General features: G+C 38.6%; 1 protein-coding gene across 12 annotated transcripts in view; it reads left to right on the top strand.

The window, feature by feature from the left end:
- CMTR1 (cap methyltransferase 1) overlaps window positions 1-20,218 on the top strand; it is a 175,434-nt gene extending 155,216 nt beyond the window's left edge. For 11 of the 12 annotated variants that reach the window (XM_031964933.1, XM_031964932.1, XM_031964934.1 and 8 more), the window contains 11 exons: window positions 322-378; window positions 1,223-1,280; window positions 1,803-1,871; window positions 2,832-2,963; window positions 9,983-10,105; window positions 10,453-10,544; window positions 11,848-11,916; window positions 12,869-12,916; window positions 16,562-16,674; window positions 17,705-17,813; window positions 18,638-18,776. In XM_031964933.1, coding sequence (XP_031820793.1) covers window positions 322-378; window positions 1,223-1,280; window positions 1,803-1,871; window positions 2,832-2,963; window positions 9,983-10,105; window positions 10,453-10,544; window positions 11,848-11,916; window positions 12,869-12,916; window positions 16,562-16,674; window positions 17,705-17,813; window positions 18,638-18,770 — 1,003 coding nt within the window. In that variant the 3' untranslated portion in view covers window positions 18,771-18,776. Of the gene's footprint in view, window positions 1-321; window positions 379-1,222; window positions 1,281-1,802; window positions 1,872-2,831; window positions 2,964-9,982; window positions 10,106-10,452; window positions 10,545-11,847; window positions 11,917-12,868; window positions 12,917-16,561; window positions 16,675-17,704; window positions 17,814-18,637 lie in introns of all 12 variants that reach the window. The other variant, XM_031964931.1, reaches the window with a different exon arrangement.
- Window positions 20,219-20,939: the final 721 nt, after the last annotated feature.

Genomic DNA, 20,939 nt, shown 5'->3' with positions numbered 1-20,939 from the left:
GGAAAAAAAAACCACACAACCAACCCTCCCCCCGCTCCCCAAAAAAAGATGAAAATACTATGCTTTGATCCACATTCAATCTCCATAGTTCTCTCTCTGAATATGGATGGCACTTCCATCACAAGTTTATTGAATTATGTCCTACTAATCTTTAGTCACATTGTAATAATTGGCAGTTAAGCCCAATCAAAATCAAAGATATGGTAAGATGACTGATGGTAAAGATCCTTTTGTCTCTATTTGATTCCAGTTCCCCAAGCCACTGATTTATTGGCTCTGTTTTTATAAATTCTCCTAAAGCCAAGCTGTTTTCTCTTTCAGCCACTGCAGCTCACAGATCAAAGCCCTGGCCAAAATTTATGCCTTTGTCCAAGACTCGTGAGTGTTTTTCTCCTGGATGGGAGGGCGTTATGTATACCAGGGGCAGCAGATTAGCAAGATTTCTGGGACTATATTATTCCCAATACCTTTTAATTCAAGTCAACATCTGTTAAGCACTTTGTTGAGTGTGTGCAACACTATGTTAATCTGAGAAAAATCAAAGAAATATATGATGTGGTTCCTACCCTCAAAGAGTGAAATTACAATCTATTTAAGGAATAAAGTTAACACATGAAAAATGCCACGAGGACAATTATAAGGCAGTGTGCTAACAAGTGCAGCACAGTTTTCATTTGTTTTTTCAGTGCATATCAGTTGCTGTGAGGTTCATAACCCTATGTTAGGTACTGAGGGAGATACAAAGTAAATAAGATATGAAACCTTGCCTCAGTGAAATGATAGAAATTAAATATGTGAATGCCAAAGGAGCATAGGGAATGAAAAGTGATCAGTGAAGTAAAATTAGTCAAAAAAAAATTTCCTGGAGGTGGTGAGTTTTGATCTACTTTCATAGCCTTCTTTATTTAGAGAAGCTTGATGATTCCAGTTTGGTTAGAATAGAGAGAACTAGAATATGCTGATGGGGACACGGAAAGGTGGTTTTGGGGTAAACTTTTAGCTGAACAGGAAGGTAAGCAATTCCGTAGCTTCCTTCCTCTTTTCAGCCTGGGCACAGGTCTCCAATTTTAACCTCCAATTTTGTGAGAACCCCAAAGAAGTGTCATGAGTATCCCAAGCTAATGGTGGAAGAGTATGTATGCATGCCTGGGCCTATTACGTACATTAGTGTAAAGTTTCTGAGCATCACTGGTATGCTAATCAGTTGTTGCTTTTCCTACAGGACTCTTAGTGAACCACGCCAGGCAGAAATCCGAAAAGGCTGCCTTCAACTTTGGGGGGTGAGTATATTTATCCAGGTCAGAGCCCAGCAGGCTGCTTCCTGGACTGCCCTAAAGAAGAGTAATAAGTATTTTTAGCCTTAATGCTTCCCTGATTGCTTCCCCATCCTTCAAGGAACCAGACTGATGGCTGAAAGGAACTGGTTTGCCCTTAGTGATCCTTATCATCCATTTACTTGGACACTTTATTTTGAATTTCCTCTTTCAGTTCCTTCCCTCACTTCATTGTTTCCCTGTGGCCAGATCTGGAAATTGAGGAGTGGTGGGCAGGTGAGGCAAAGTTTGCTATTGATTTTTCTGTGTAGCCACACTGGTCTCAAAGATTACCAGAGCAAAAAGGTGATATCAAGGGTATGTTAACCCCAAGGGGCAAAATATCTAGATTCCTGTTCAATTTCTTCACCCTGGTTCCAAATGGTATTTTCCTCAGCTTCTCCCTGCCATTCTGGCCACCCAGATATACACAGGAGGAGATAGGACAGCCAGTGAGTCTCCAAACTAAAATTATGTATCTTCCTTTAGATTCCAGATCAAGCCAGAGTTGCTCTCTCTTCTTCAGATCCAAAGTCTAAATTTTTTGAATTAATAAAGGTGAGTGGGATGGCTAGGATCTGGGAGAAGGTTGGAGATGAGAAGTGGGAGAAATCCTTGAGATAGTCCAGCATGACTGTTCCTCACCCCCACCCTATTCCCAGAGGCTTGATTGTGTCACTCCCTTCTGTAAAGCCTTAGCACTAGCACCTCCCCTACATCCCCAGGGAAGCTGTCACAAAGGCTGATGGCTCTCATCTCAAGATGCAACCATGTTAATTATCTCCATTCTCCTGAGCACAGTGATCATTACTGCTTCCAGCTTACTTGACTCCTGTGGGATTCACCATTACAGACTCCTTCAAACATCTCTGTGAAAAGTGGATTCTGATTTGTAGGTGGAGAGCTGAGGCAAAGGAACAGAGACAACTCCCTATCCCCCAGTGCTAGCAAAAATTAGAATTTGGATTCAGACTTACTGACCTAACCCTGGTTTACCAGACCATTCTCCCAGCAGTTCTCAGGCTTTTGGTGTCATTCCTATTCAACTGGTAGTTCTTTGTTCCTTACCCTTCCCAATCCAGTGTTTTCTCTTGAGTTTTGTTTGATTTGCTGAGAGCATAGTAGCCCTTGTTCTATGGGAATGTGTGACAAGAAGACCTCATTATAACCCTAAAAGACTATTTATGAACTGAGAGGGAAGGAGAGAGGCCTTCACTCCTCTGAAGAAACAAACAACTAAAAAATCCTTCCCTTTGGTTTTATTAAGGGGGTGGCTTTTATATTCTAGTGACATTTCCTTATAGCTGCTGGTGAATCGATCTGCATGCACTTGTAGACTCTGTGTTCTTTTCTTTCTCAGCCTCTTATAATAGGCCCTAAAGGAATACTCCAGACACTCTGAAATATATCCTTTTCAGTGTGTGTTTTGGGCAGGGGGGAGGTGCAGGGGTAATAGTATTCAGATCCTTTGACTGGGGTATCCTATTTTAACTGTTCTTTCTCTCAATCCTGCTTTAGGGCACTGATATTGATATCTTTAGCTATAAGTCTACTCCACTCAACAACAAAACCCTGGATAAGATTCGCTGTGTTCTGGACTACCGCTGCATGGTGTCAGGGAGTGAGCCGAAGTTTCTCATTGGCTTAGGGGTGAGTGGGTGGGTATAGTTTCTTAGGTTGGATTTCTCCCAACCTAGCTTGGTTCCTTTGCACCCGGTTTAGGGCATCACACAGCCTCTAAAGGTTATTGTTTTGCTCCCTGGTAGTGTTTAATGTTTGTTTTCTGTAGGAACACACACTATACTTACATGAAATGGGAGATACCATGATTAGGAGGGTAGTTTTCCCAGAACAAGGCTTAATTAGCCTTACATTTTGACTTTACTGATGCCTTGGACTTCTCCATGTGTCTTTACAATAATGCATTTTAATAGAGGGAGAAGAAACAAATGTTCCTTTAGAATGTTAATGTTTTCTTTCTTTTTTTTTTTTTTTATTTAATAGCCTTTTATTTACAGGATATATACATGGGTAACTTTACAGGATTAACAATTGCCAAACCTCTTGTTCCAATTTTTCACCTCTTACCCCCCCACCCCTCCCTAGATGGCAGGATGACTAGTAGATGTTAAATATATTAAAATATAACTTAGATACACAATAAGTATACATGACTAAAATATTATTTTGCTGTACAAAAGAATCAGACTCTGAATTATTGTACAATTAGCTTGTGAAGGAAATCAAAAATGCATGTGTGCATAAATATAGGGATTGGGAATTCAATGTAATGGTTTTTAGTCATCTCCCAGAGTTCTTTTTCTGGGCATAGCTAGTTCAGTTCATTACTGCTCCATTAGAAATCATTTGGTGGATCTCGTTGCTGAGGATGGCCTGATCCATCAGAACTGGTCATCATCTAGTATTGTTGTTGAAGTATATAATGATCTCCTGGTCCTGCTCATTTCACTCAGCATCAGTTCGTGTTAAGTCTCTCCAGGCCTTTCTGAAATCATCCTGTTGGTCATTTCTTACAGAGAATGTTAATGTTTTCAAGAGTCATAGAGTTAAGACAAAAGGAGGGGCTGGGGGTCATTTTGTGTATTGTAAGAAGAGGAGAAAAAATTGGAACATACTAGTGAGGAAGGGGAAGGAGCTTAATATTTCATATAATAGGAGTATATTTCACAATATGGAGAATGTCACTTTGATCTGAACCAAAAAAAGGTTGCTAATACTCATACAAACACACACATACACAAAGAATTTGATATAGAAGGATATTAAGCTCAGAAGGAAAATAGGTAGAGAGGGAGAGACAGAGAAGTGAAGAGAAGAAAAGAGAATGATGTTTAAGAGGGAATTTAGGATTGATGGAATAGTCATAAGAAAAATAAACAGTAATGTCAGCATATGAAGGAAGGATTAAAAAGAGAGTAAAGTTAAAAACTTGTAATCACAAGCAAGAGAAGGAGGTAGCAGAGCAGAAACAGAAATCCTTCAGTTATTATAGATTATAATTTAATAAATCATTAAAAAGAGCACACTTTTTATTGTACCATCTTTGCAAAGAAGGGCTGAAGGAGGATAGGGGAAAAAAGGAAAAAGTCCAAGAGGATAGGATGGAAAGACATTTTAAAATGACAGTCATATATGTGAAGATGATTGAGTTGAACTTAACCATAGTGTGAGGATAGCTAAATAAATTAGAAAACAGAATTTACTAGAAATATACTGGAAACAGATTTACATGAGGTTAAAATAAGTGGGTGGAGCAAAATCTGTTATGCCTCAAGTGTATTAAAAAAAAGCAAAGGTAGCATTCTTGATCTCAGACAAGACAACACTCAAAATGTACCGAATTAAAAGATAAACACAGAAGCTCTATTTGACTTTTGTAGGAGCACACTATAGTTAACAAGTATCCATATCCATATTTAACATATCTACACTGAGTGACATAGCATCTAAATGCTTAAAAGGAAAAGTTAATTACAATGCAGGTAGTAATAGTAAGAGTGTGATAGGGGACTACTTCAATGTGGCCTTTTTAAGGCCGAGAAAAATGGCAAAATGAGAAGTGTTGGAATCCTAGTGTCAACTCAACTTGAAACAAGGTAAAAATTCTATTGAGTTGACACTAGGATTCCAACAGAGAAGCAAGAAAGAAGTTAAAGATCTGAATAGAATTTAAGATAGTTTTTTTTTTAATTATTCAAAGGAAACAGAAAAGAGTATTTGTGTTTCTCAGCTATGTGCGGTACTTTGTACAAACTGACCATGTAATTAGGGCATAAAAACCTCACAAACAAATACAGAAAAACAGGTTAAACAGAACCTGGGCTAACCAGGCCCAGAACCAGGTTTAAACAGAAAAACATTTTTTTTACTGATCATAGTGCAACAAAAATTGTGTTCCAAAAAAAAGACCTTTGAAGAAAGGATTAAAAGTTAATGAAAGACCAAATTATTTAATCCTAATGCATTGCTGGATTAAAGGATTTTTCCTTACAGAGTCTGATTCTTTTTGTACAGCAAAATAATGTTTTGGTCATGTATACTTATTGTGTATCTAAGTTATATTTTAATATATTTAACATCTACTGGTCATCCTGCCATCTAGGGGAGGTGGGGGGGGGGGTAAGAGGTGAAAAATTGGAACAAGAGGTTTGGCAATTGTTAATCCTGTAAAGTTACCCATGTATATATCCTGTAATCCTTTTTCCTCTTTTTCCAGTATGATCCTCTTCCCACCTCTAGTTTATTTTTCATATTATAATAATAAAATCAAATTATACCTGCATTCTCTAAGTATACCCATAACAGAAATATAGTTCTCAAGAGTTCTTTCCTGTGTTTGAAAATCAATTTTTTTTGTTCAGTTCTGCTCTTTTCATTAGAAATAGGTGAAATTCACCTATATCTTGAATGTCCATCTTCTTTTCTGAAAGATAATGCTCATTTTAGCTGGATAGCTAAAATTATAGCTTGGCTATAATCCAAATGCATAGATAATTTTTCAACATTAACCCTTGCAAAACCTTGGCAACACATACCATGAACTGTCAGGAAGAAAATACACACTTAAACACATGGAATGCAATATTAACTAGGAGTCTTGACTGAGGATTAATCTTCACTAGGCCCTGCTTTTCTCTTGTGCCCTCCTGACACAGTCCTCCCTCTTTGCAGAAATCCCAGATAAAAAGCAATAGAGTATTTCATCAAAGTAAATGACAAAAATGAAAATCATAACAGAACTTTGGGATGCAACTATAAAGCAGTCCTTAGGGAGTTTATCTCTGAAAACTTCATCAGTGAAAGAGAGAAGGAAGAAATTAATGAATTGAGCAAGTAACTAAAAAAAGAAAAGCAAAATTAAAAAAAAAACCCAACATTAAAATTTTTGAAAATGGAAGAGATTATCAAAATTGAAATAAAAAAAAAATTTAATAAATACAGCCAGGACCTGGTGTTTTTGAGAGAAAAGAAGCAAATAAAATAAACATAGTCTGCTTTAAAAAAAAAAAAAAGAGAGAAAACCAGATTGATAAAAAAGGACAGTATAATAATTGAAAATTAAAGGGAAATTATAAATGTGATCAGTTATATACTAATAAAAACTGTAGGCACACACAATGCAGATGAACTGTGTTTTGGCCTGCTTTGGCTGTCATTCTGTGATGCTTAAGTGAAACAGCCTGACCTTTTCTTTGAACATACTCACAATTGTCCTCATCTCTGTTGAAGTTGCTGCTCTGACTTCTAGAAACCTTTTTCATGCTTTTGAGTTTTCCTAAGATATTTGAATATTGTGGTCATCAGGCCAGTCCTATGCAACTTCATTACCTATTTCCTTCCTTTGCTGTGTAAGCCTCATCCTTTTACCTTGAGCTGACGTAAGGAGCAGCTTTGTAGATTGGCATTTTGCCTAGTTGGTTAACATCTTTCCTATATCTTCATTTTCTTGTATTTTCTCTCAACTCATGGATTTCTTGCCTTTTAGGTCCTTTTTCATGAGCTTATTCATGCTCTCATTCTTTTTTGACTACTCCATCTTTTCTGTTCCTTTTTTTCCCTCTCTCTCTTTTGGGCCTCACTTCCTTTTCTTTTCATGTGAACTTTTCCTCTCCCCAGAGCCATTTATCAGACTGCTGTTGATTGATTGGGATGGACACCTGCCAAAAAAACAGTAAAAAATCTATTTCTCTTCTGCTCCTGAGACTGTCAAGAGAGGAGCTGCCATGCCATTTAAATATACTTCTGCAAAAAATTTCTTTCCTTCCACATTCCCCCTCTTCCCACTGCAACACATAACATTTTTTTTAAAAGCTTTTTATTTTCAAAATGTATGCATGGATAATTTTTCCTCTTCTGTTAACCTGGGCAGTCAATATTTTTGTAAATATTTCCATTTCATTTTGATGATCAAATTTTGACATATAGTTGGACAAAATATTTCCTAATTATTTCTCTAATTTTCTCTTCTTTGGTGGAAGGTTCTTCCTTTTCATTTTTGAGACTAACAGTTTGATTTTCTTCTTTCCTTTTTCTTACTCAAATTAACTAAAGGTTTATCTGTTTTGTTGTTGTTGTTGTTGTTGTTGTTTTCATAAAACTATCTCTTAGTTGTATTTATTTGTTATGGGCCAGAACTCTGAACTTGAAACAAAGGATTCTTACAAGATACTAAGTCAGTGGAACTGATAGAGACAATAGTTATCTAATTTAGCATGGTTCAGTATGATTGATTTAATCCTACAAGGAGATGTTATGGACCAGAATTTGAAACGAGGTACTAAGTGGAATTGAGGAGACAGTGGTTAAATCTAGTTTAGCATTGATTTACTCCTACAACAAATAATGGTTTCCTAGTGATAATAATGATTGGTATATACTCAGTGTAGAGGATGCGAGAAGCTCTCAGGGACAGAGGACAAGTGCACTAGAAGCTTCGGAGGCTGAGACAGATTCATTTCATTGTCCACCTTTGTGGTAGCTACAGGCTGAAGCACAAACTTTTGGATTCAAAGAGATTCAGAGGGCAGAGAAAGAGGCAGAAGTTCAAGCTCTCAGAATCAAGGAGAGAGATAGGCCTCTAAGAAAGCTAACCAGGCCCAGGAAAGGAGACAAGACTTTGAAAGAGACAATAAAGGATTTGGACCTTAACACCTGGCTGCACTTGTGGTGATTACTGAATTGAAAAAAAGGCTGTCTCCAGAGACCCCAAGAAAACCTCAACAGAGAACATTACATTTTAGAGAGAATACTACATTTATTAATTCAGTAATTTTCTTACTTTCAATTTTAGTAATCTCCCCTTTTATTTTCAGAATTTCAAATTTGGTATTTAATTAAGGGTTTTTAATTTCTTTTTCTAGCTTTTTTAGTTGTAAGCCCAATTCATTGATCTTTTCTTTATTGTATGCAAGTAAGCATCTAGAGATATAAAATTTCTCTTTATAACCGCTTTGATTACATCCCACAAATTTTGGTATGTTCTCTCATTATTGTCATTCTCTTGGATGAAGTTGTTGAGTATGTCTATGATTTGTTGTTTTACCCATTCATTCTTTAGGATTAGATTATTTAATTTCCAATTACTTTTTGATCTGTTTTCTCCTGGCCTTATATTGCATATGATTTTTATTGCATCATGATCTGAAAAAAATGCATTTACTATTTCTGCCTTTCTGTATTTGATTTTGAGGCTTTTATGCCCTAATACATGGTCAATTTTTTTATAAGTTTCATAAACTGCTGAGAAAAAAGTAAACTTTCTGTCTCCATTCAATTTTCTCCAAAGATCTGTCATACTTAACTTTTTTAACATTTTTTTTTACCTCCTTAACTTTTTTATTTATTTTTGTGGTTCGATTTACCTAGTTTTGAGAGAGCAAGGTTGAGATTCCCCACTAGTATAGTTTTGCTATTTTATTTCTTCTTGCATCTCTCTTAACTTCTGCTCTAGGAATTTGGATGCTTTACCACTTGGTGCATATATCTTTAGTATTGATATTGCTTCAATATCTATGGTACCCTTTAGTAAAATATAATTTCCTTCTTTATCTCTTTTAATTAGATCTTTGCTTTTACTTGATCTGAGATCAGGATTGCTACCCCTGCTTTTTTTACTTCACCTGAAGCATAATAGATTCTGCTCCAACCCTTTATCTTCACTCTGTATATATCACTATGCTTTAAATGTGTTTCTTGTAAACAATATATTGTAGGATTCTGGCTTTTAATCCAGTATGTTAGCCGCTTCCATTTTATAGGAGAGTTCATCCCAGTCACATTCACAGTTAAAATAACTAATTCTGTATTTCCTGCCATCTTTTTTTACCTTAAGTTATGCTTTTCTCTTTCCTTTCCCCCTTCCTTCCTCCCCAGTATTTTGCTTTTGATGACCACCTCCCTCAAACAGCCCTCCCATTTTAGAGCCCCTCTCCCTTTTTTGTACCTTTCCCCTAATACTTCTGTTTTCCCTTCTTATTAGTCTTTTCTTTTCCCCTTTCCCCTCCCACTTCCCTATATGATAAGTTTCTCTGTGAAACCAAATTATATCTGATATTCTCTCTTTGAGCCAAATCTGATGAGAGTGAGATTCACACAATGTCTCATTCTCCTCCCTTCTTTCCCTCATTTATAATAGGTTTTTTTTTCATGAAATGTAATTTCCCTTATTTTGCTTACTTTTTCCTCTTTTTCCAGTATGATCCTCTTCCCACCTCTAGTTTATTTTTCATATTATAATAATAAAATCAAATTATACCTGCATTCTCTAAGTATACCCATAACAGAAATATAGTTCTCAAGAGTTCTTTCCTGTGTTTGAAAATCAATTTTTTTTGTTCAGTTCTGCTCTTTTCATTAGAAATAGGTGAAATTCACCTATATCTTGAATGTCCATCTTCTTTTCTGAAAGATAATGCTCATTTTAGCTGGATAGCTAAAATTATAGCTTGGCTATAATCCAAATGCATAGATAATTTTTCAACATTAACCCTTGCAAAACCTTGGCAACACATACCATGAACTGTCAGGAAGAAAATACACACTTAAACACATGGAATGCAATATTAACTAGGAGTCTTGACTGAGGATTAATCTTCACTAGGCCCTGCTTTTCTCTTGTGCCCTCCTGACACAGTCCTCCCTCTTTGCAGAAATCCCAGATCTACACGTGGGATGGCCGCCAGTCAGACCGCTGGACAAAACTGGACCTCAAGACAGAGCTGCCCCGGGACACACTGCTCTCAGTGGAAATTGTTCATGAACTGAAAGGCGAGGTTAGTGCTGGTTTTAGGTTCATTGATATCACCTGGCTTGGGCTAGCTTCGGCCTTCTCTCTTCCCCTTCATTTTATTTTCATCTGGTAACAGGTATGGGCATGATAGAAAGGACCCCGGTTTCTTTATTAGTATCTTGAGTTATATCTGCCCAGCCTTCAAATAGAATAGTCATTATCAGCAAGCACATCCTTGAATAAGAAAGACATATAATTTTATACAATCAACTCCTGTGCTAATGCATTGTGTCCCACTGCCTCTTATCCAACCTCCTGCCATTGTGTGAATTAATGCAAAATAGAAAAAGACAGAAATCCTCTCCTTTTGAAACCTTATGTTTTGTGAAGGGCAAGGCTCAGCGGAAGATCAGCGCGATCCACATCCTTGATGCACTGGTGCTGAATGGCCACGATATTCGGGAGCAGCATTTTAACCAACGGTATGGTCAGGGCCTTGGGAGGAGGAGATTGTCAGTGGTATGGGCTTGGAAAGCCAGATTCCAGCTTGACCCCTTTGGAAGCTTTGCCATGGCATCAATGGTCTTTTCCTCAGTTTTTCATCTCTAGTCTCCACTATTAAATGGTGTTAAGGAGCTTTTTCCCCACTGGTAGTAGGTAGGCTCTAGATGTAATTCCAGCTTTCTCCTCAGCTAGAGTCTACTGAGGCTTGGACCTGGTTATTATAGAGACCATCTCGTTCTGTGTGTTGCCACAATCACTCAAATCAGTGGAGACATTGGTGCTAGGATTGAGAGGAGATGACTTATAGGTAAACAATATTCACCTGAAGAGGATGTATTATACAGGCAGTCAGATAGCATAGTAGATAGAGTAGTGGATCTGGAATCAGGAAGACTCATCCTCTAGAATTCAAATCTGGCCTCAGACATTTAATGACTGTGACGCTGGCCAAGTTACTTCACCCTGTCTGCCTCAGTTTCTTCATTTATAAAATGAATTGGAGAAGGAAATGGCAGACCACTTTGCCAAGAAAACCCCAAAAGGGGTCACAGAAAATCAGACATGACTCTTAGAAATAGAGTATTTATCTAAAGAGGATGTATTATACAGGTATAGTACAGTATAACCCAGTTAGTTAATACAATAGAACAGGTATGTTTTTTGTCAAAGGGCTAGGGAGCACAGTGGAGATTAAAGGATCATTTAGCTCTCAGACAGCTTCATGTTCTGATTGGAGAGTGAGAAACTGTTTTCAAGGGATGGCTCTACTATAGAGAGGAGAGAATGATAGAGAAGGGAGAGGGTGATGTCAAAAAAAAAAAAAAAAGCATTAAGAACTTAAAAAAAATCCTCATGAAAACACAAGAAATATGCAAAAAGAGTTTAGATCTAGGGTTAAGACAGCAGTCAGATGAGATAAGCTGATTGAAAACCTAGAGGGATATGTATTTGAGCTTGGCTATGCTCTAGGATGTAATAGTCTTGCTGGTGATTCAGAACTAAGGCCTCACATTGGTGCTTAGTATATTCCTGGCTCTTGCTAAGTGATTCCTAAATGCTTGTTGGCTGAATAGACTAGTAGCAGTAAAGGTTCCTAGATTTAGAGTTGGAAGAGACTTTATAGATTGTCTAGCAATTTTCTTTTCACAGATAAGAAAACTAAAAACCCAGAAATATTACAGCTAATAGGTGGCAGGACTGGAATTTGAAGCTAGATCTTCTGACTTCCAGCTGATTGTTGCTTCTTGAGGCCTGACTTTTGCTTGTCTCTTTTTGTTGTAGGATTCAGCTTGCTGAGAAGTTTGTAAAAGCCGTTTCTAAACCCAGTAGGCCTGACATGAACCCCATCAGGTGTGTGTGTGACTGCCAGTGCTGCTATCTAGGCAAAGGTAGCCCTCCTATGGACTCTGCTCCTTTGAACAATGCAAATACCTCTGGCATGAATAATAGAATAATACACAAAACATCAGTTATAATTTATATTAGTGGGTTTTTTCCCCAACCATTGGAGACTGTTGGATAGGAGGCTACTGAGGGAATGACAATTTTTAATGAAAAATTGAGGAATAATTTTGGGGCAGAGGGTGTACATACCCAGGTTCAGAAATGCTCACTTTAGAACTAAGGAATGCTTAGAGTAGTGTAAGGGAGGGAAGGAAAGAACAAATTTTAACTGCAAGGAATGAATCACTAAAAGTAGGATTTTAGACTATACAAGGGTGTCAAGCAGTCCGGTTCTGAGGGAAATTTTCCAGCATTCCAGATATTTTCTTGGGGGCTCATGGGGAAATAAAGTACACTACATTAGGGAATTGACTGGGCTGGGTTTATACGTCACTATCCATTTGACAGACTTCTAACTTGTCTAGATAGGGATTTTCTTCTAGCATTAAACTTTGTTCATTTAAGGTAATTTGGGGTATATAAGTACAGACCAGACTAAACAGATAGACTTGGGATTATTTGATCTTTTTTTTTGTTTGTTTGTTTGATCTCTTTCCTGCCCAATTACCATCATGGCATCATCTTGTTAACTTCCATTGGTCAGGTTTAGGATTGACCAGCTCTGACCCCTGGAGGACCTATGAAGGGAAAGATCCATAGAGGAGCTGTGAGGTAGATTGGGAAGTTTCCCATTCAAAGGGAAAAAAAGGAAAGAAGAAAGAGTCGGAGATAGAAGGATAAGACTCAGATGTCAAACCTGCTCTCTGCTGCTCAGTCAGATGGGCAGAGTGATACCCATCAAAGTTGGGAACTTCAGTTCTTAGGGCCCTTGTCTCATTCCTTTTCTATTTCTCCACAGGGTAAAGGAGGTGTACAGACTAGAAGACATGGAGAAAATTTTTGTCAGGTGAGTAAATTAGAAACAACCAAAGATAAACAACAACCTTTTGCATCTCAGTAAACCAGGATATTCATTGCTTGGGAGAATCCAGGTTCTTGGGATTAATCCCAGGTAATTTTGGTGGTTCCTAGGGTAGGAGATATACCAGGCCAGACTTGCAGGGGAGCAGAGTAGGCAAGGAATTAGGAAGGCGTAGAATATTTCTACAGGTGAAGGCTTCTATTACATTTATTTATGTCTCTCACACTATGGCTGAGGACTGATTCAGTTTATTGTCAGATGGTGAGTGGGACTATTGGGCCTCAGGCAGCCTCAGAGGCTTATTGTAATTTTCCCTGTGCAAAGCAAAATGACAAACTGGATAAAACACAAAATTCCAGCCCTTGATGGGTCAGGAGAAATTGAGTTGCTTCCTTTTTATCCCCCTGTAATGGTGCAATCCATGTGAATGCATCTGTGTGGGTCTGCACATGTGCATATGTCTAGACATGTAAGCATATGAGCTGGAGGCCATGGTGGGCTGCGGATCTGGGGCTCATTTCTTTCACTTAAGCTGTCATTTGGCTATTAACTGTTTAACAATAACATTACCTTAGGTTATGTTAAATAGAAGGGAAGCCTGTGAGTTCCTGGTGGTCATTCATGTTAGTTACGCATTGTACTCGTCCTCACTAGTAATGTGTTCAAACTCATAGAGCAGCAGCACTCATACATGTAAAAATGTTGGGTCACATAGCTAGAATGGGCTCCTTATCTGTTCCAGCAGGACACAAATTTGTGCTATGTTTGCAATGCCAGGCTCAGTGATTTTAGAAAAACAAAGACTTGCATAAAGTAATGAAGAATGAAATAAGCAGAACCAAGAAAACATTATATAGAGAAACAGCAATATTTTAAGTACTATATTTTAAGTTTAAAATATGACTGAGCAAATAAGTTATTATACATACCCAAATTAACTATAAAGGACATATGAAGAAAAATTCTATCAGCATTCAAGTAAGAAATGATAAATAGATATGTAGAACAATTTTACATACACATAATATGTGTATATGTGTTGTACATGTATAAGAAAAGAAAAAAAAATTATCATTTGCTCATGGATAGGCCACGCCAGTGTAATAAAAATGATAATTCTATCTTTAAAAAAAAAGTGTAGAACAAAGGTCTTCCTGGCATAACCAGAGAAGAAGGTGAAGAAAGACTTTAGGATGTAGGATTACCTGGTGTAAAGTGGAAATATCTTCGGGCTAGATTAAACAGTGCTGGGATACCTGGGGCTGTCAGGAATCCGAGATAGCCACATCCCCAACTATAGGAATTTTCACCTGCTAGACAGTCAGGAATCTAAGTCAGGGAAGACTGAGAGAACTTCTATCGATAAGGAACACTAGGTCCCACTGTGATGATAAGATGTAGCCCTGGACAAAAAGTTACCAGAACACCTAGTGACTACAGGAACAATGGAGCAGGAAAGCTACTGGCTTCAGGCACTTACAGGAGGGTGAAGTCTTGTTTTGGGGAATCAAGGCCAAAGGGAAGAACCAAAGGAAGACTTGTGCTTCTGGCTACAGAAGCGCCATTCCCCTTCTTGGGAATACAGGTGATTACAATAACAAGATTTTTTGTTTGTTTTATAAATGATCAGGCAAAAGAGAAAGAATCCAATCACAGAAAGTTATTATGAATAGGGACTACTGTTGTTCATCTTCAGAGGAAGATACCAAAGTGAAAACAATTGTCTCTTAACCCCAAATAGTAACATTAAATGGTTACTTGCCCAGAAAAAAATTTGTAGAACTCAAAAAAGATTTTAAACATAAAATCAGAGAGATTTTTTTTAAAGCTAAAAAATAAAAAATAACAGCCATTCAAGAAAAACAAAATGACTATGAAAACAATGTCAACCAACTAGAAAAAGACATCTAGAGTCTTAAAAAGAAGAAAATTACTGTGAAAGTTAGAATTGAGAAGGGGTAGCCAGTGAAGCTATGAGACCAAGAAATAACAAAACAAAATATAAAGAATGAAAAAACAGAAGATAATGTGATATGTTTTATAAGAAAAACAACAGATCAAAAAAACATGAAAATAAATGGACTACCTGAAAGATAAAGCCAAAAAAAAAAAAAAAAAAAAAAGAACCTTGACACAATAATACAAGAAATAATCCAAGAAAATTGCCCTTAAGTGTTAGAACAAGAGGGGAAAGTAGAAATAGAAAAAAGTCCATCTGTCACCAACTAAAAGAGATCCTACAAGGAAAGAGGAACATTATTGCAAAGTTTCAAAACTTCCAGTTCAAAGAGAAAATTTTGTAAGAATCAAACAAACAAAGAAACAAAAAGCCAATTCAAATATGCTGGAGCTATCAGAATTGTATACAATTTATTAGCAGTTTTAATAAAAGAATGTGGGTCCTGGAATGCTATATATGGTTAATCAAAAGAATTAGGGTTGGGGCTGAAAGTATTATAGTTGTCAAAATTATTTTGCATTAAAAAAATAGCATTTAGTGAACCTTTCAGGTTTTTAGATTTTTGTTGCAAACAACCCTGAACTCAGTAGAAAAAATTTTTCTTCCATTTTATTATTTTTTTTTAATACACATTGCTTTATGAATCATGTTGGGAGAAAAAAATCAGAGGAAAATTGAAATACCACGAAAGGAAAAAAAACAAAAAATAATGAACATGTCATGTTTTATTTACATTCAATCTCCATAGTTCTTTTTCTGGATGCAGATGGTATTTTCGATCCAAAATCTATAGGGATTGCTTTGGATTATTGAACCCCTGAGAAGAACCAAGTCTTTTATAATTGATCATCAAACATTCTTGCAGTTATTGTGTACAATGTATTCCTGGTTCTTCTTGTTTTGCTCAACATCAGTTCATGCAAATCTTTCCAGGCCTTTCTGTAATCAGCTTGTTTATCATTTTTTAATAGAATAATATTGATTATCTTCATATATCACCCTTTATCCAGTTATTCCCCAACTATGCCATGCTAGGATTGAGGAATCTTACATCATCAGAAGTGGAAGAGGCCAAGACAGATTATGGAGTCTCTTACCTCTATGCGCTTAAGCTTCCTCATTTGTCAGATGGGGATAACAATATATGCTATCCAGCTCACAAGAGTGCAATGAGAATCCATTGAGATAATGAAATGAAAGCATTTTGAGAACCATAAAGCTAGGGAATATTATTGATATGGGTTTTAATGGTCTCATGGCTCAGGGCATACATATATGCAAGATGACTGGAGAATCTAAAGTATGATTTGTGGCTTTGGCACATTTTTTCTCCATGTGAAGTGAACCACCCTGGATAGATGTTAAAGTCATGGCCTTCCTAGTCCAGAGTTCCATAGCTCAGACTTTTATTTTTCACTCTATAAATGTTATTGCTTATAGCACAATAGTCATATTAATAATGTCTGCCTGGAAATGAGTGTGGTCTCTAGTGACCTTAAGCTTAAGGTTAAGAATAGGTCTCTTGTTCCATGGCAGTTCATGGTTCTGGCTCTGGTTGAAGTGATTGCTCTGATAGTTTTGTCTGTAATAGCCAAGATTTAGGCACATAATAGGAAATATTTGTTTTTCCTATCATGTACTTCCTTCCCTATATCTCTGTGAGAATTCAGGTTAGAAATGAAGGTCATCAAGGGATCACATAATATGCTGCGACTAAGCTACACCGGACGGGATGATAGACATTTTGTGCCCACTGGCCTTTACATTGTCAGGACTACGAATGGTGAGTTTTCCCTGTCTTTCCTCCTCCCATATTATTTCCCATCTCCTTGGGAAACTTTATTCTCACTGTTGCTTCTCAAGTTCTGGGTACAGATTGATGTGCTTTCTGTGATCCATAAGTAGATGAAGCTGTAATGACCACCCAGACTGTCAGTAGGAAAAGTATCTGTTAATGTCATATTGCCCTCCTCCTGACTGACCTTATCCTGTTCCTTGGCTGGATCATTTCCTTCATTATTCCCTCTGGGCTTTGGGAGAAAATGTTGGGAGGCAGCTTCAGTAGTTCTAAGTCCCAATTTCTAGACCCCTCCCCCCCTCTGTCCCATTTGAATCCACTTATTATTTCCCTTTTTCTTCTGGGATCCCACAACATAGTGTCATTGCCTGAGATTCCACAAAAATAGAAATGGTCCTGACATAATTGTCATCACTATTATTATTAGCTTGGTTTTGTTGTTAATAACAAGGAAATGTCTTAGTATTTTTTCTGGTACCACTTAGGGATGGTGGTGAGGTGAAGCTATTAGCTATCATCTTTTGGGCTGTTCCCTGGGAGAGAAAGGGAGGTGAATGAGAACTGAGGGTGGGGATACTGCCTGATTGTTAGTAGACTGCTCCCCAGAATATTTGTGAAACCTTAACAAGTGTCTGGGCACACATGAATACTAAACTGGGCACAAGTTAAAGCTATAGGAGTAGTGGGAAGATTTGGAGAAAGTTAAAAAAAAGTCATAAAGAACTTTCCTGAAAACCTTGTAATTTTTCTACTTTGAAAGGGAGCAGTCTTATCCTGATTGATAGACCACAGGCCTGCTTATTATATCTCTTGGCTGGTATGAAGACATTGCTCAAAATAACATTTCTGAGACCAAACTTTAACCAGGGTCAAAATAGAATTAAGATAAATTAGGCCTCACAAAACTATGAAACGTCAGTCTATAATTCTCTGACAGAATCTGGCAAGCAATCCAAGGAATCGATTCTGTCATCTACATTGACACCTAGGTTTAGCTTGTCCTCTTTATGCTTAGAACCCTGGACCATGGCATTCAGCAAAAGCTGTAAGAGGAAGTTTTTCTTCAACAAGACAACAGGATTTTCTACCTATAAAATGCCTCTGGATGCCATCGCTCCATTTCAGTAAGTAATGATCTCCATCTTCCTTATATTCTTTCCTTGATTTCCCTTCCTTTCCATGTGTGTCACTTCTACCTCTGCCAGGTACTCTGCCCTTTGTTCACTTGATGCCATGGCTCAAGCAACTACTGAGGAGAGCTTGCCACTCCTATATTTATTTCTTTCCTTTCCTCATTAGATTCTAGGATGTACATAGGGAGATCCTTTCCCCTGAGGCCTTTAGAAGGAAGGAAATGGGGTTAAATTAGCCTTTTGGCCTCAATTGATCAGGAAGCATTTAGTTAAGTGCCAGGCACTGTCTAACCACAGGTTTTACAAAGAAAAGCCAAAAAAAGTCTAGTTCTTGCTCTCAAGGAGCTCACTATGTAAAGAAGGCAAGAGAGAGAGAGGGGATGGGATAGACTCTAGAGGAAAATAGAGGGACTTTCTCCTCCAGGTCTCCCGCCCTCTAGGCCTTGCCTGGTAACTAGACATAACCATGGACCAATCTTTTGGTACAAGGTCTGCTCCTTTAGCTCCCAAAGCTGTCATTTGAACAAATCTTGAGAGATTTGTTCAGTCCCAGTCCCACCCTTTGTTGAAGGGGGTTCTTTTCCCTCTGCCTTCAATCTAGCCATCTATCATTGCTCTCTGGTGTCTGGTCCCTAGTTCTATTTTTCTCTCCAAGATATTAATGGGTCCCATGGCTTTTTTTACAGCAAGGTCTCCTTTTTGACTACATGCCAAATCAGGATGGCTCTTCCTTCTTTCCTAACCCTCATTAGTCTTATCCTATTCCCCATCCCAGCCCAATGATCTCTTTTCTCATCTCTCTTCTCTTACCCCAGCATCTGCTACTATGGACGCCTCTTCTGGAAGTGGGGCGATGGTGTCCGAGTACATGACTCTCAGAAGTGCCAGAATCCTGAGGAATTGTCTAAGGATGACATCCTCTCCTTCATTCGGGTACACAGTGTCTGAGGATCCAGCCCAGGAGATCATGGCCACCCCTGAGGACCCTTGGCTACTGTCTGAGGAAGGAGGGAGGGGGCTGATTGTTCTGTTTGGAGCAAGATAACAGTCAGCAGATAAGACAGGTCTCTTCCTCCTTAGAGGAGAGAGTGGCATTCAGTGCACATCAAGGACAGGGTCTATGACCCTTTCACCCCTGCTTATCCTGGGTTATATCCTTCCCTTCCCCTAGAACACTTGTGAGTATTAGGGAGGAGCTAAGGAAGTTGGCATTGGTTTTGCTCCTGGTGCAGCCCTTTCAATTCCCATCTCCAGGAGGACATGATGGGAACTTTCTTGTCCAGGGGTGGTATGACCTAGAATGTTTGGATCATTAAAGGGTCAGTTCCTGGGTATGTTGGCTGGCTTGGGGGCAGAGGTGGATTTTTAAGGAGCCTGATGAGATATTGCTGAAGCCTCAGAGCTCCTGGAGTTTATTGCACGTCTCTTTCTCTGATCATGGCCTCCTGTTTGGGTTTTTCTGGGAGTCCTTCACTTTCTACCAAGTAGCTGAGCTACTCGGGGAGGGTGATGGGCAGAGGAAGAAAGACTATGACTGTTAGACACAAAAGTCCTTATATCTACCCCTTTCCCTTGACAGCCCTTAGAACCTGATCGCTGACATATTTTTTCCTTTTTTTTTCCCCCCACCTCAATGTGAATATCCATTAGAGTATCCAGAGCCTTCTTTCTACAACTGCCTCCTACTCCTTCCTTACTTCCAGTCCAAACTGAGTAAGACAGCTCTTAAAAATTGAAGTAGCTGCCAAATGTTGCCCAGCCATCTTGTCCAAGAAACAGTGGTTCTACTTATACTTTGGAAGAATATCTTTTAACGTGAATGAAGGGATCAGGCCCGTAGAAGTCTCTATGGGATACTCTCCTGCCATAATTTGATGCTCAGCATGGGGGCTTGATCTAGGTCTCTATGTGTTGCCAAAGAGAAGATGCTGAAGGCTTTGAGTGGAGTTTCTCAGGCCTGAGATCATCCCCTTCCCCTGGTTCCCCCCCCAAAGAAAAGATACAACTTGCTTCCATGTTTTCTCCTAACATAGGGGTTAGAGACCCTAGGTCCTCAGTGGAAGAAGGAAGCATGTCTATTTGATGAGAAAAACATCATTGCTCAGAACTGATAATATAGTTCCCTCTGCCTTCCCTGGGTCCAGGCTGGAGGGCCAGAAGTCAAGATTCCCTTTGTTGGGGCTTGTTTCTATGATGATAGGCAGAAAGTTGCAGGGGGGTGGGGGAAATGTCTCCACTGTGTCCATGGGGTGGACCAACAGTCTTCCTCTATCCTGCATTTTTAGTAGTAGCCCTTCCTACAAAGGTAGTTTATTTTCATCCAATACAGGGTTAGGGGTGTGTGTATGTGTCTCATGGCGCCTTGGATCATTAAAGGAAAAAGATATTTTTAAAACCCGTGTAATTTTGTACTGAAGGTTGACAGCTTGTGCTTTTGGAGCATGGGAATTGTAGTTTTGTAGCATGGGAATTGACTGACTTGGTTGAAGACTATCTGGGCTTTGAGGTGATACCAAAGGAGCTGTCTTAAAAAAAAAAAAAAAAAAAAAAAGGGAAGTGACAGAGCTTTAAAATCAAGCGGCTCTTAACATGCTGGAGACTAGGACTCCCATTGGAAGGTCCAATCTGGTATTGTCATGTTGCTCTCTGTAAAAGTAGAGCTGGTGGGGAGGATTTGATTCTCTTCCTGACAAGGCCGAGGTGGAAGGACCTGCCTTGCTCAGTTACATAAATCACACAGCTGGCCAGTTGGTAGCATATCTACAATTCAAGATCTGTCTGTGAGACTAAAATAGCAGAAGCAGCAGACTAATTAATGTCACTTTAGACTCTGGAAGGAGGGCAGGGAAGAAGGGTTTCACTGACCCATTCCCCCAGCCTCCCACTCTGCCTCTAGCCCCTGGACTGCTCTGTAACATGGCTCTTCCCTATCCCTTTAGGACCAAGTCAGACATGATGACTAGCCAAGTTATTTAGTGGTTTTTCCTCTCAGAGTACCTCTCTGCACTTCCCTAGGCTCCATCCTGCTGACCCCCCCCCCCTTTTCTAAACCCAGGGTCCCTCCTTAATGTTTCACAGCCTTCAGTTCTTCTGAGCTTCTCTTTTCCTCATTGTTTT

This window comes from Sarcophilus harrisii, chromosome 4, assembly GCF_902635505.1.
Source record: "Sarcophilus harrisii chromosome 4, mSarHar1.11, whole genome shotgun sequence".
Classification (NCBI taxonomy): Eukaryota; Metazoa; Chordata; class Mammalia; order Dasyuromorphia; family Dasyuridae; genus Sarcophilus; species Sarcophilus harrisii.
This window is presented reverse-complemented; position numbering and strand designations above follow the sequence as displayed.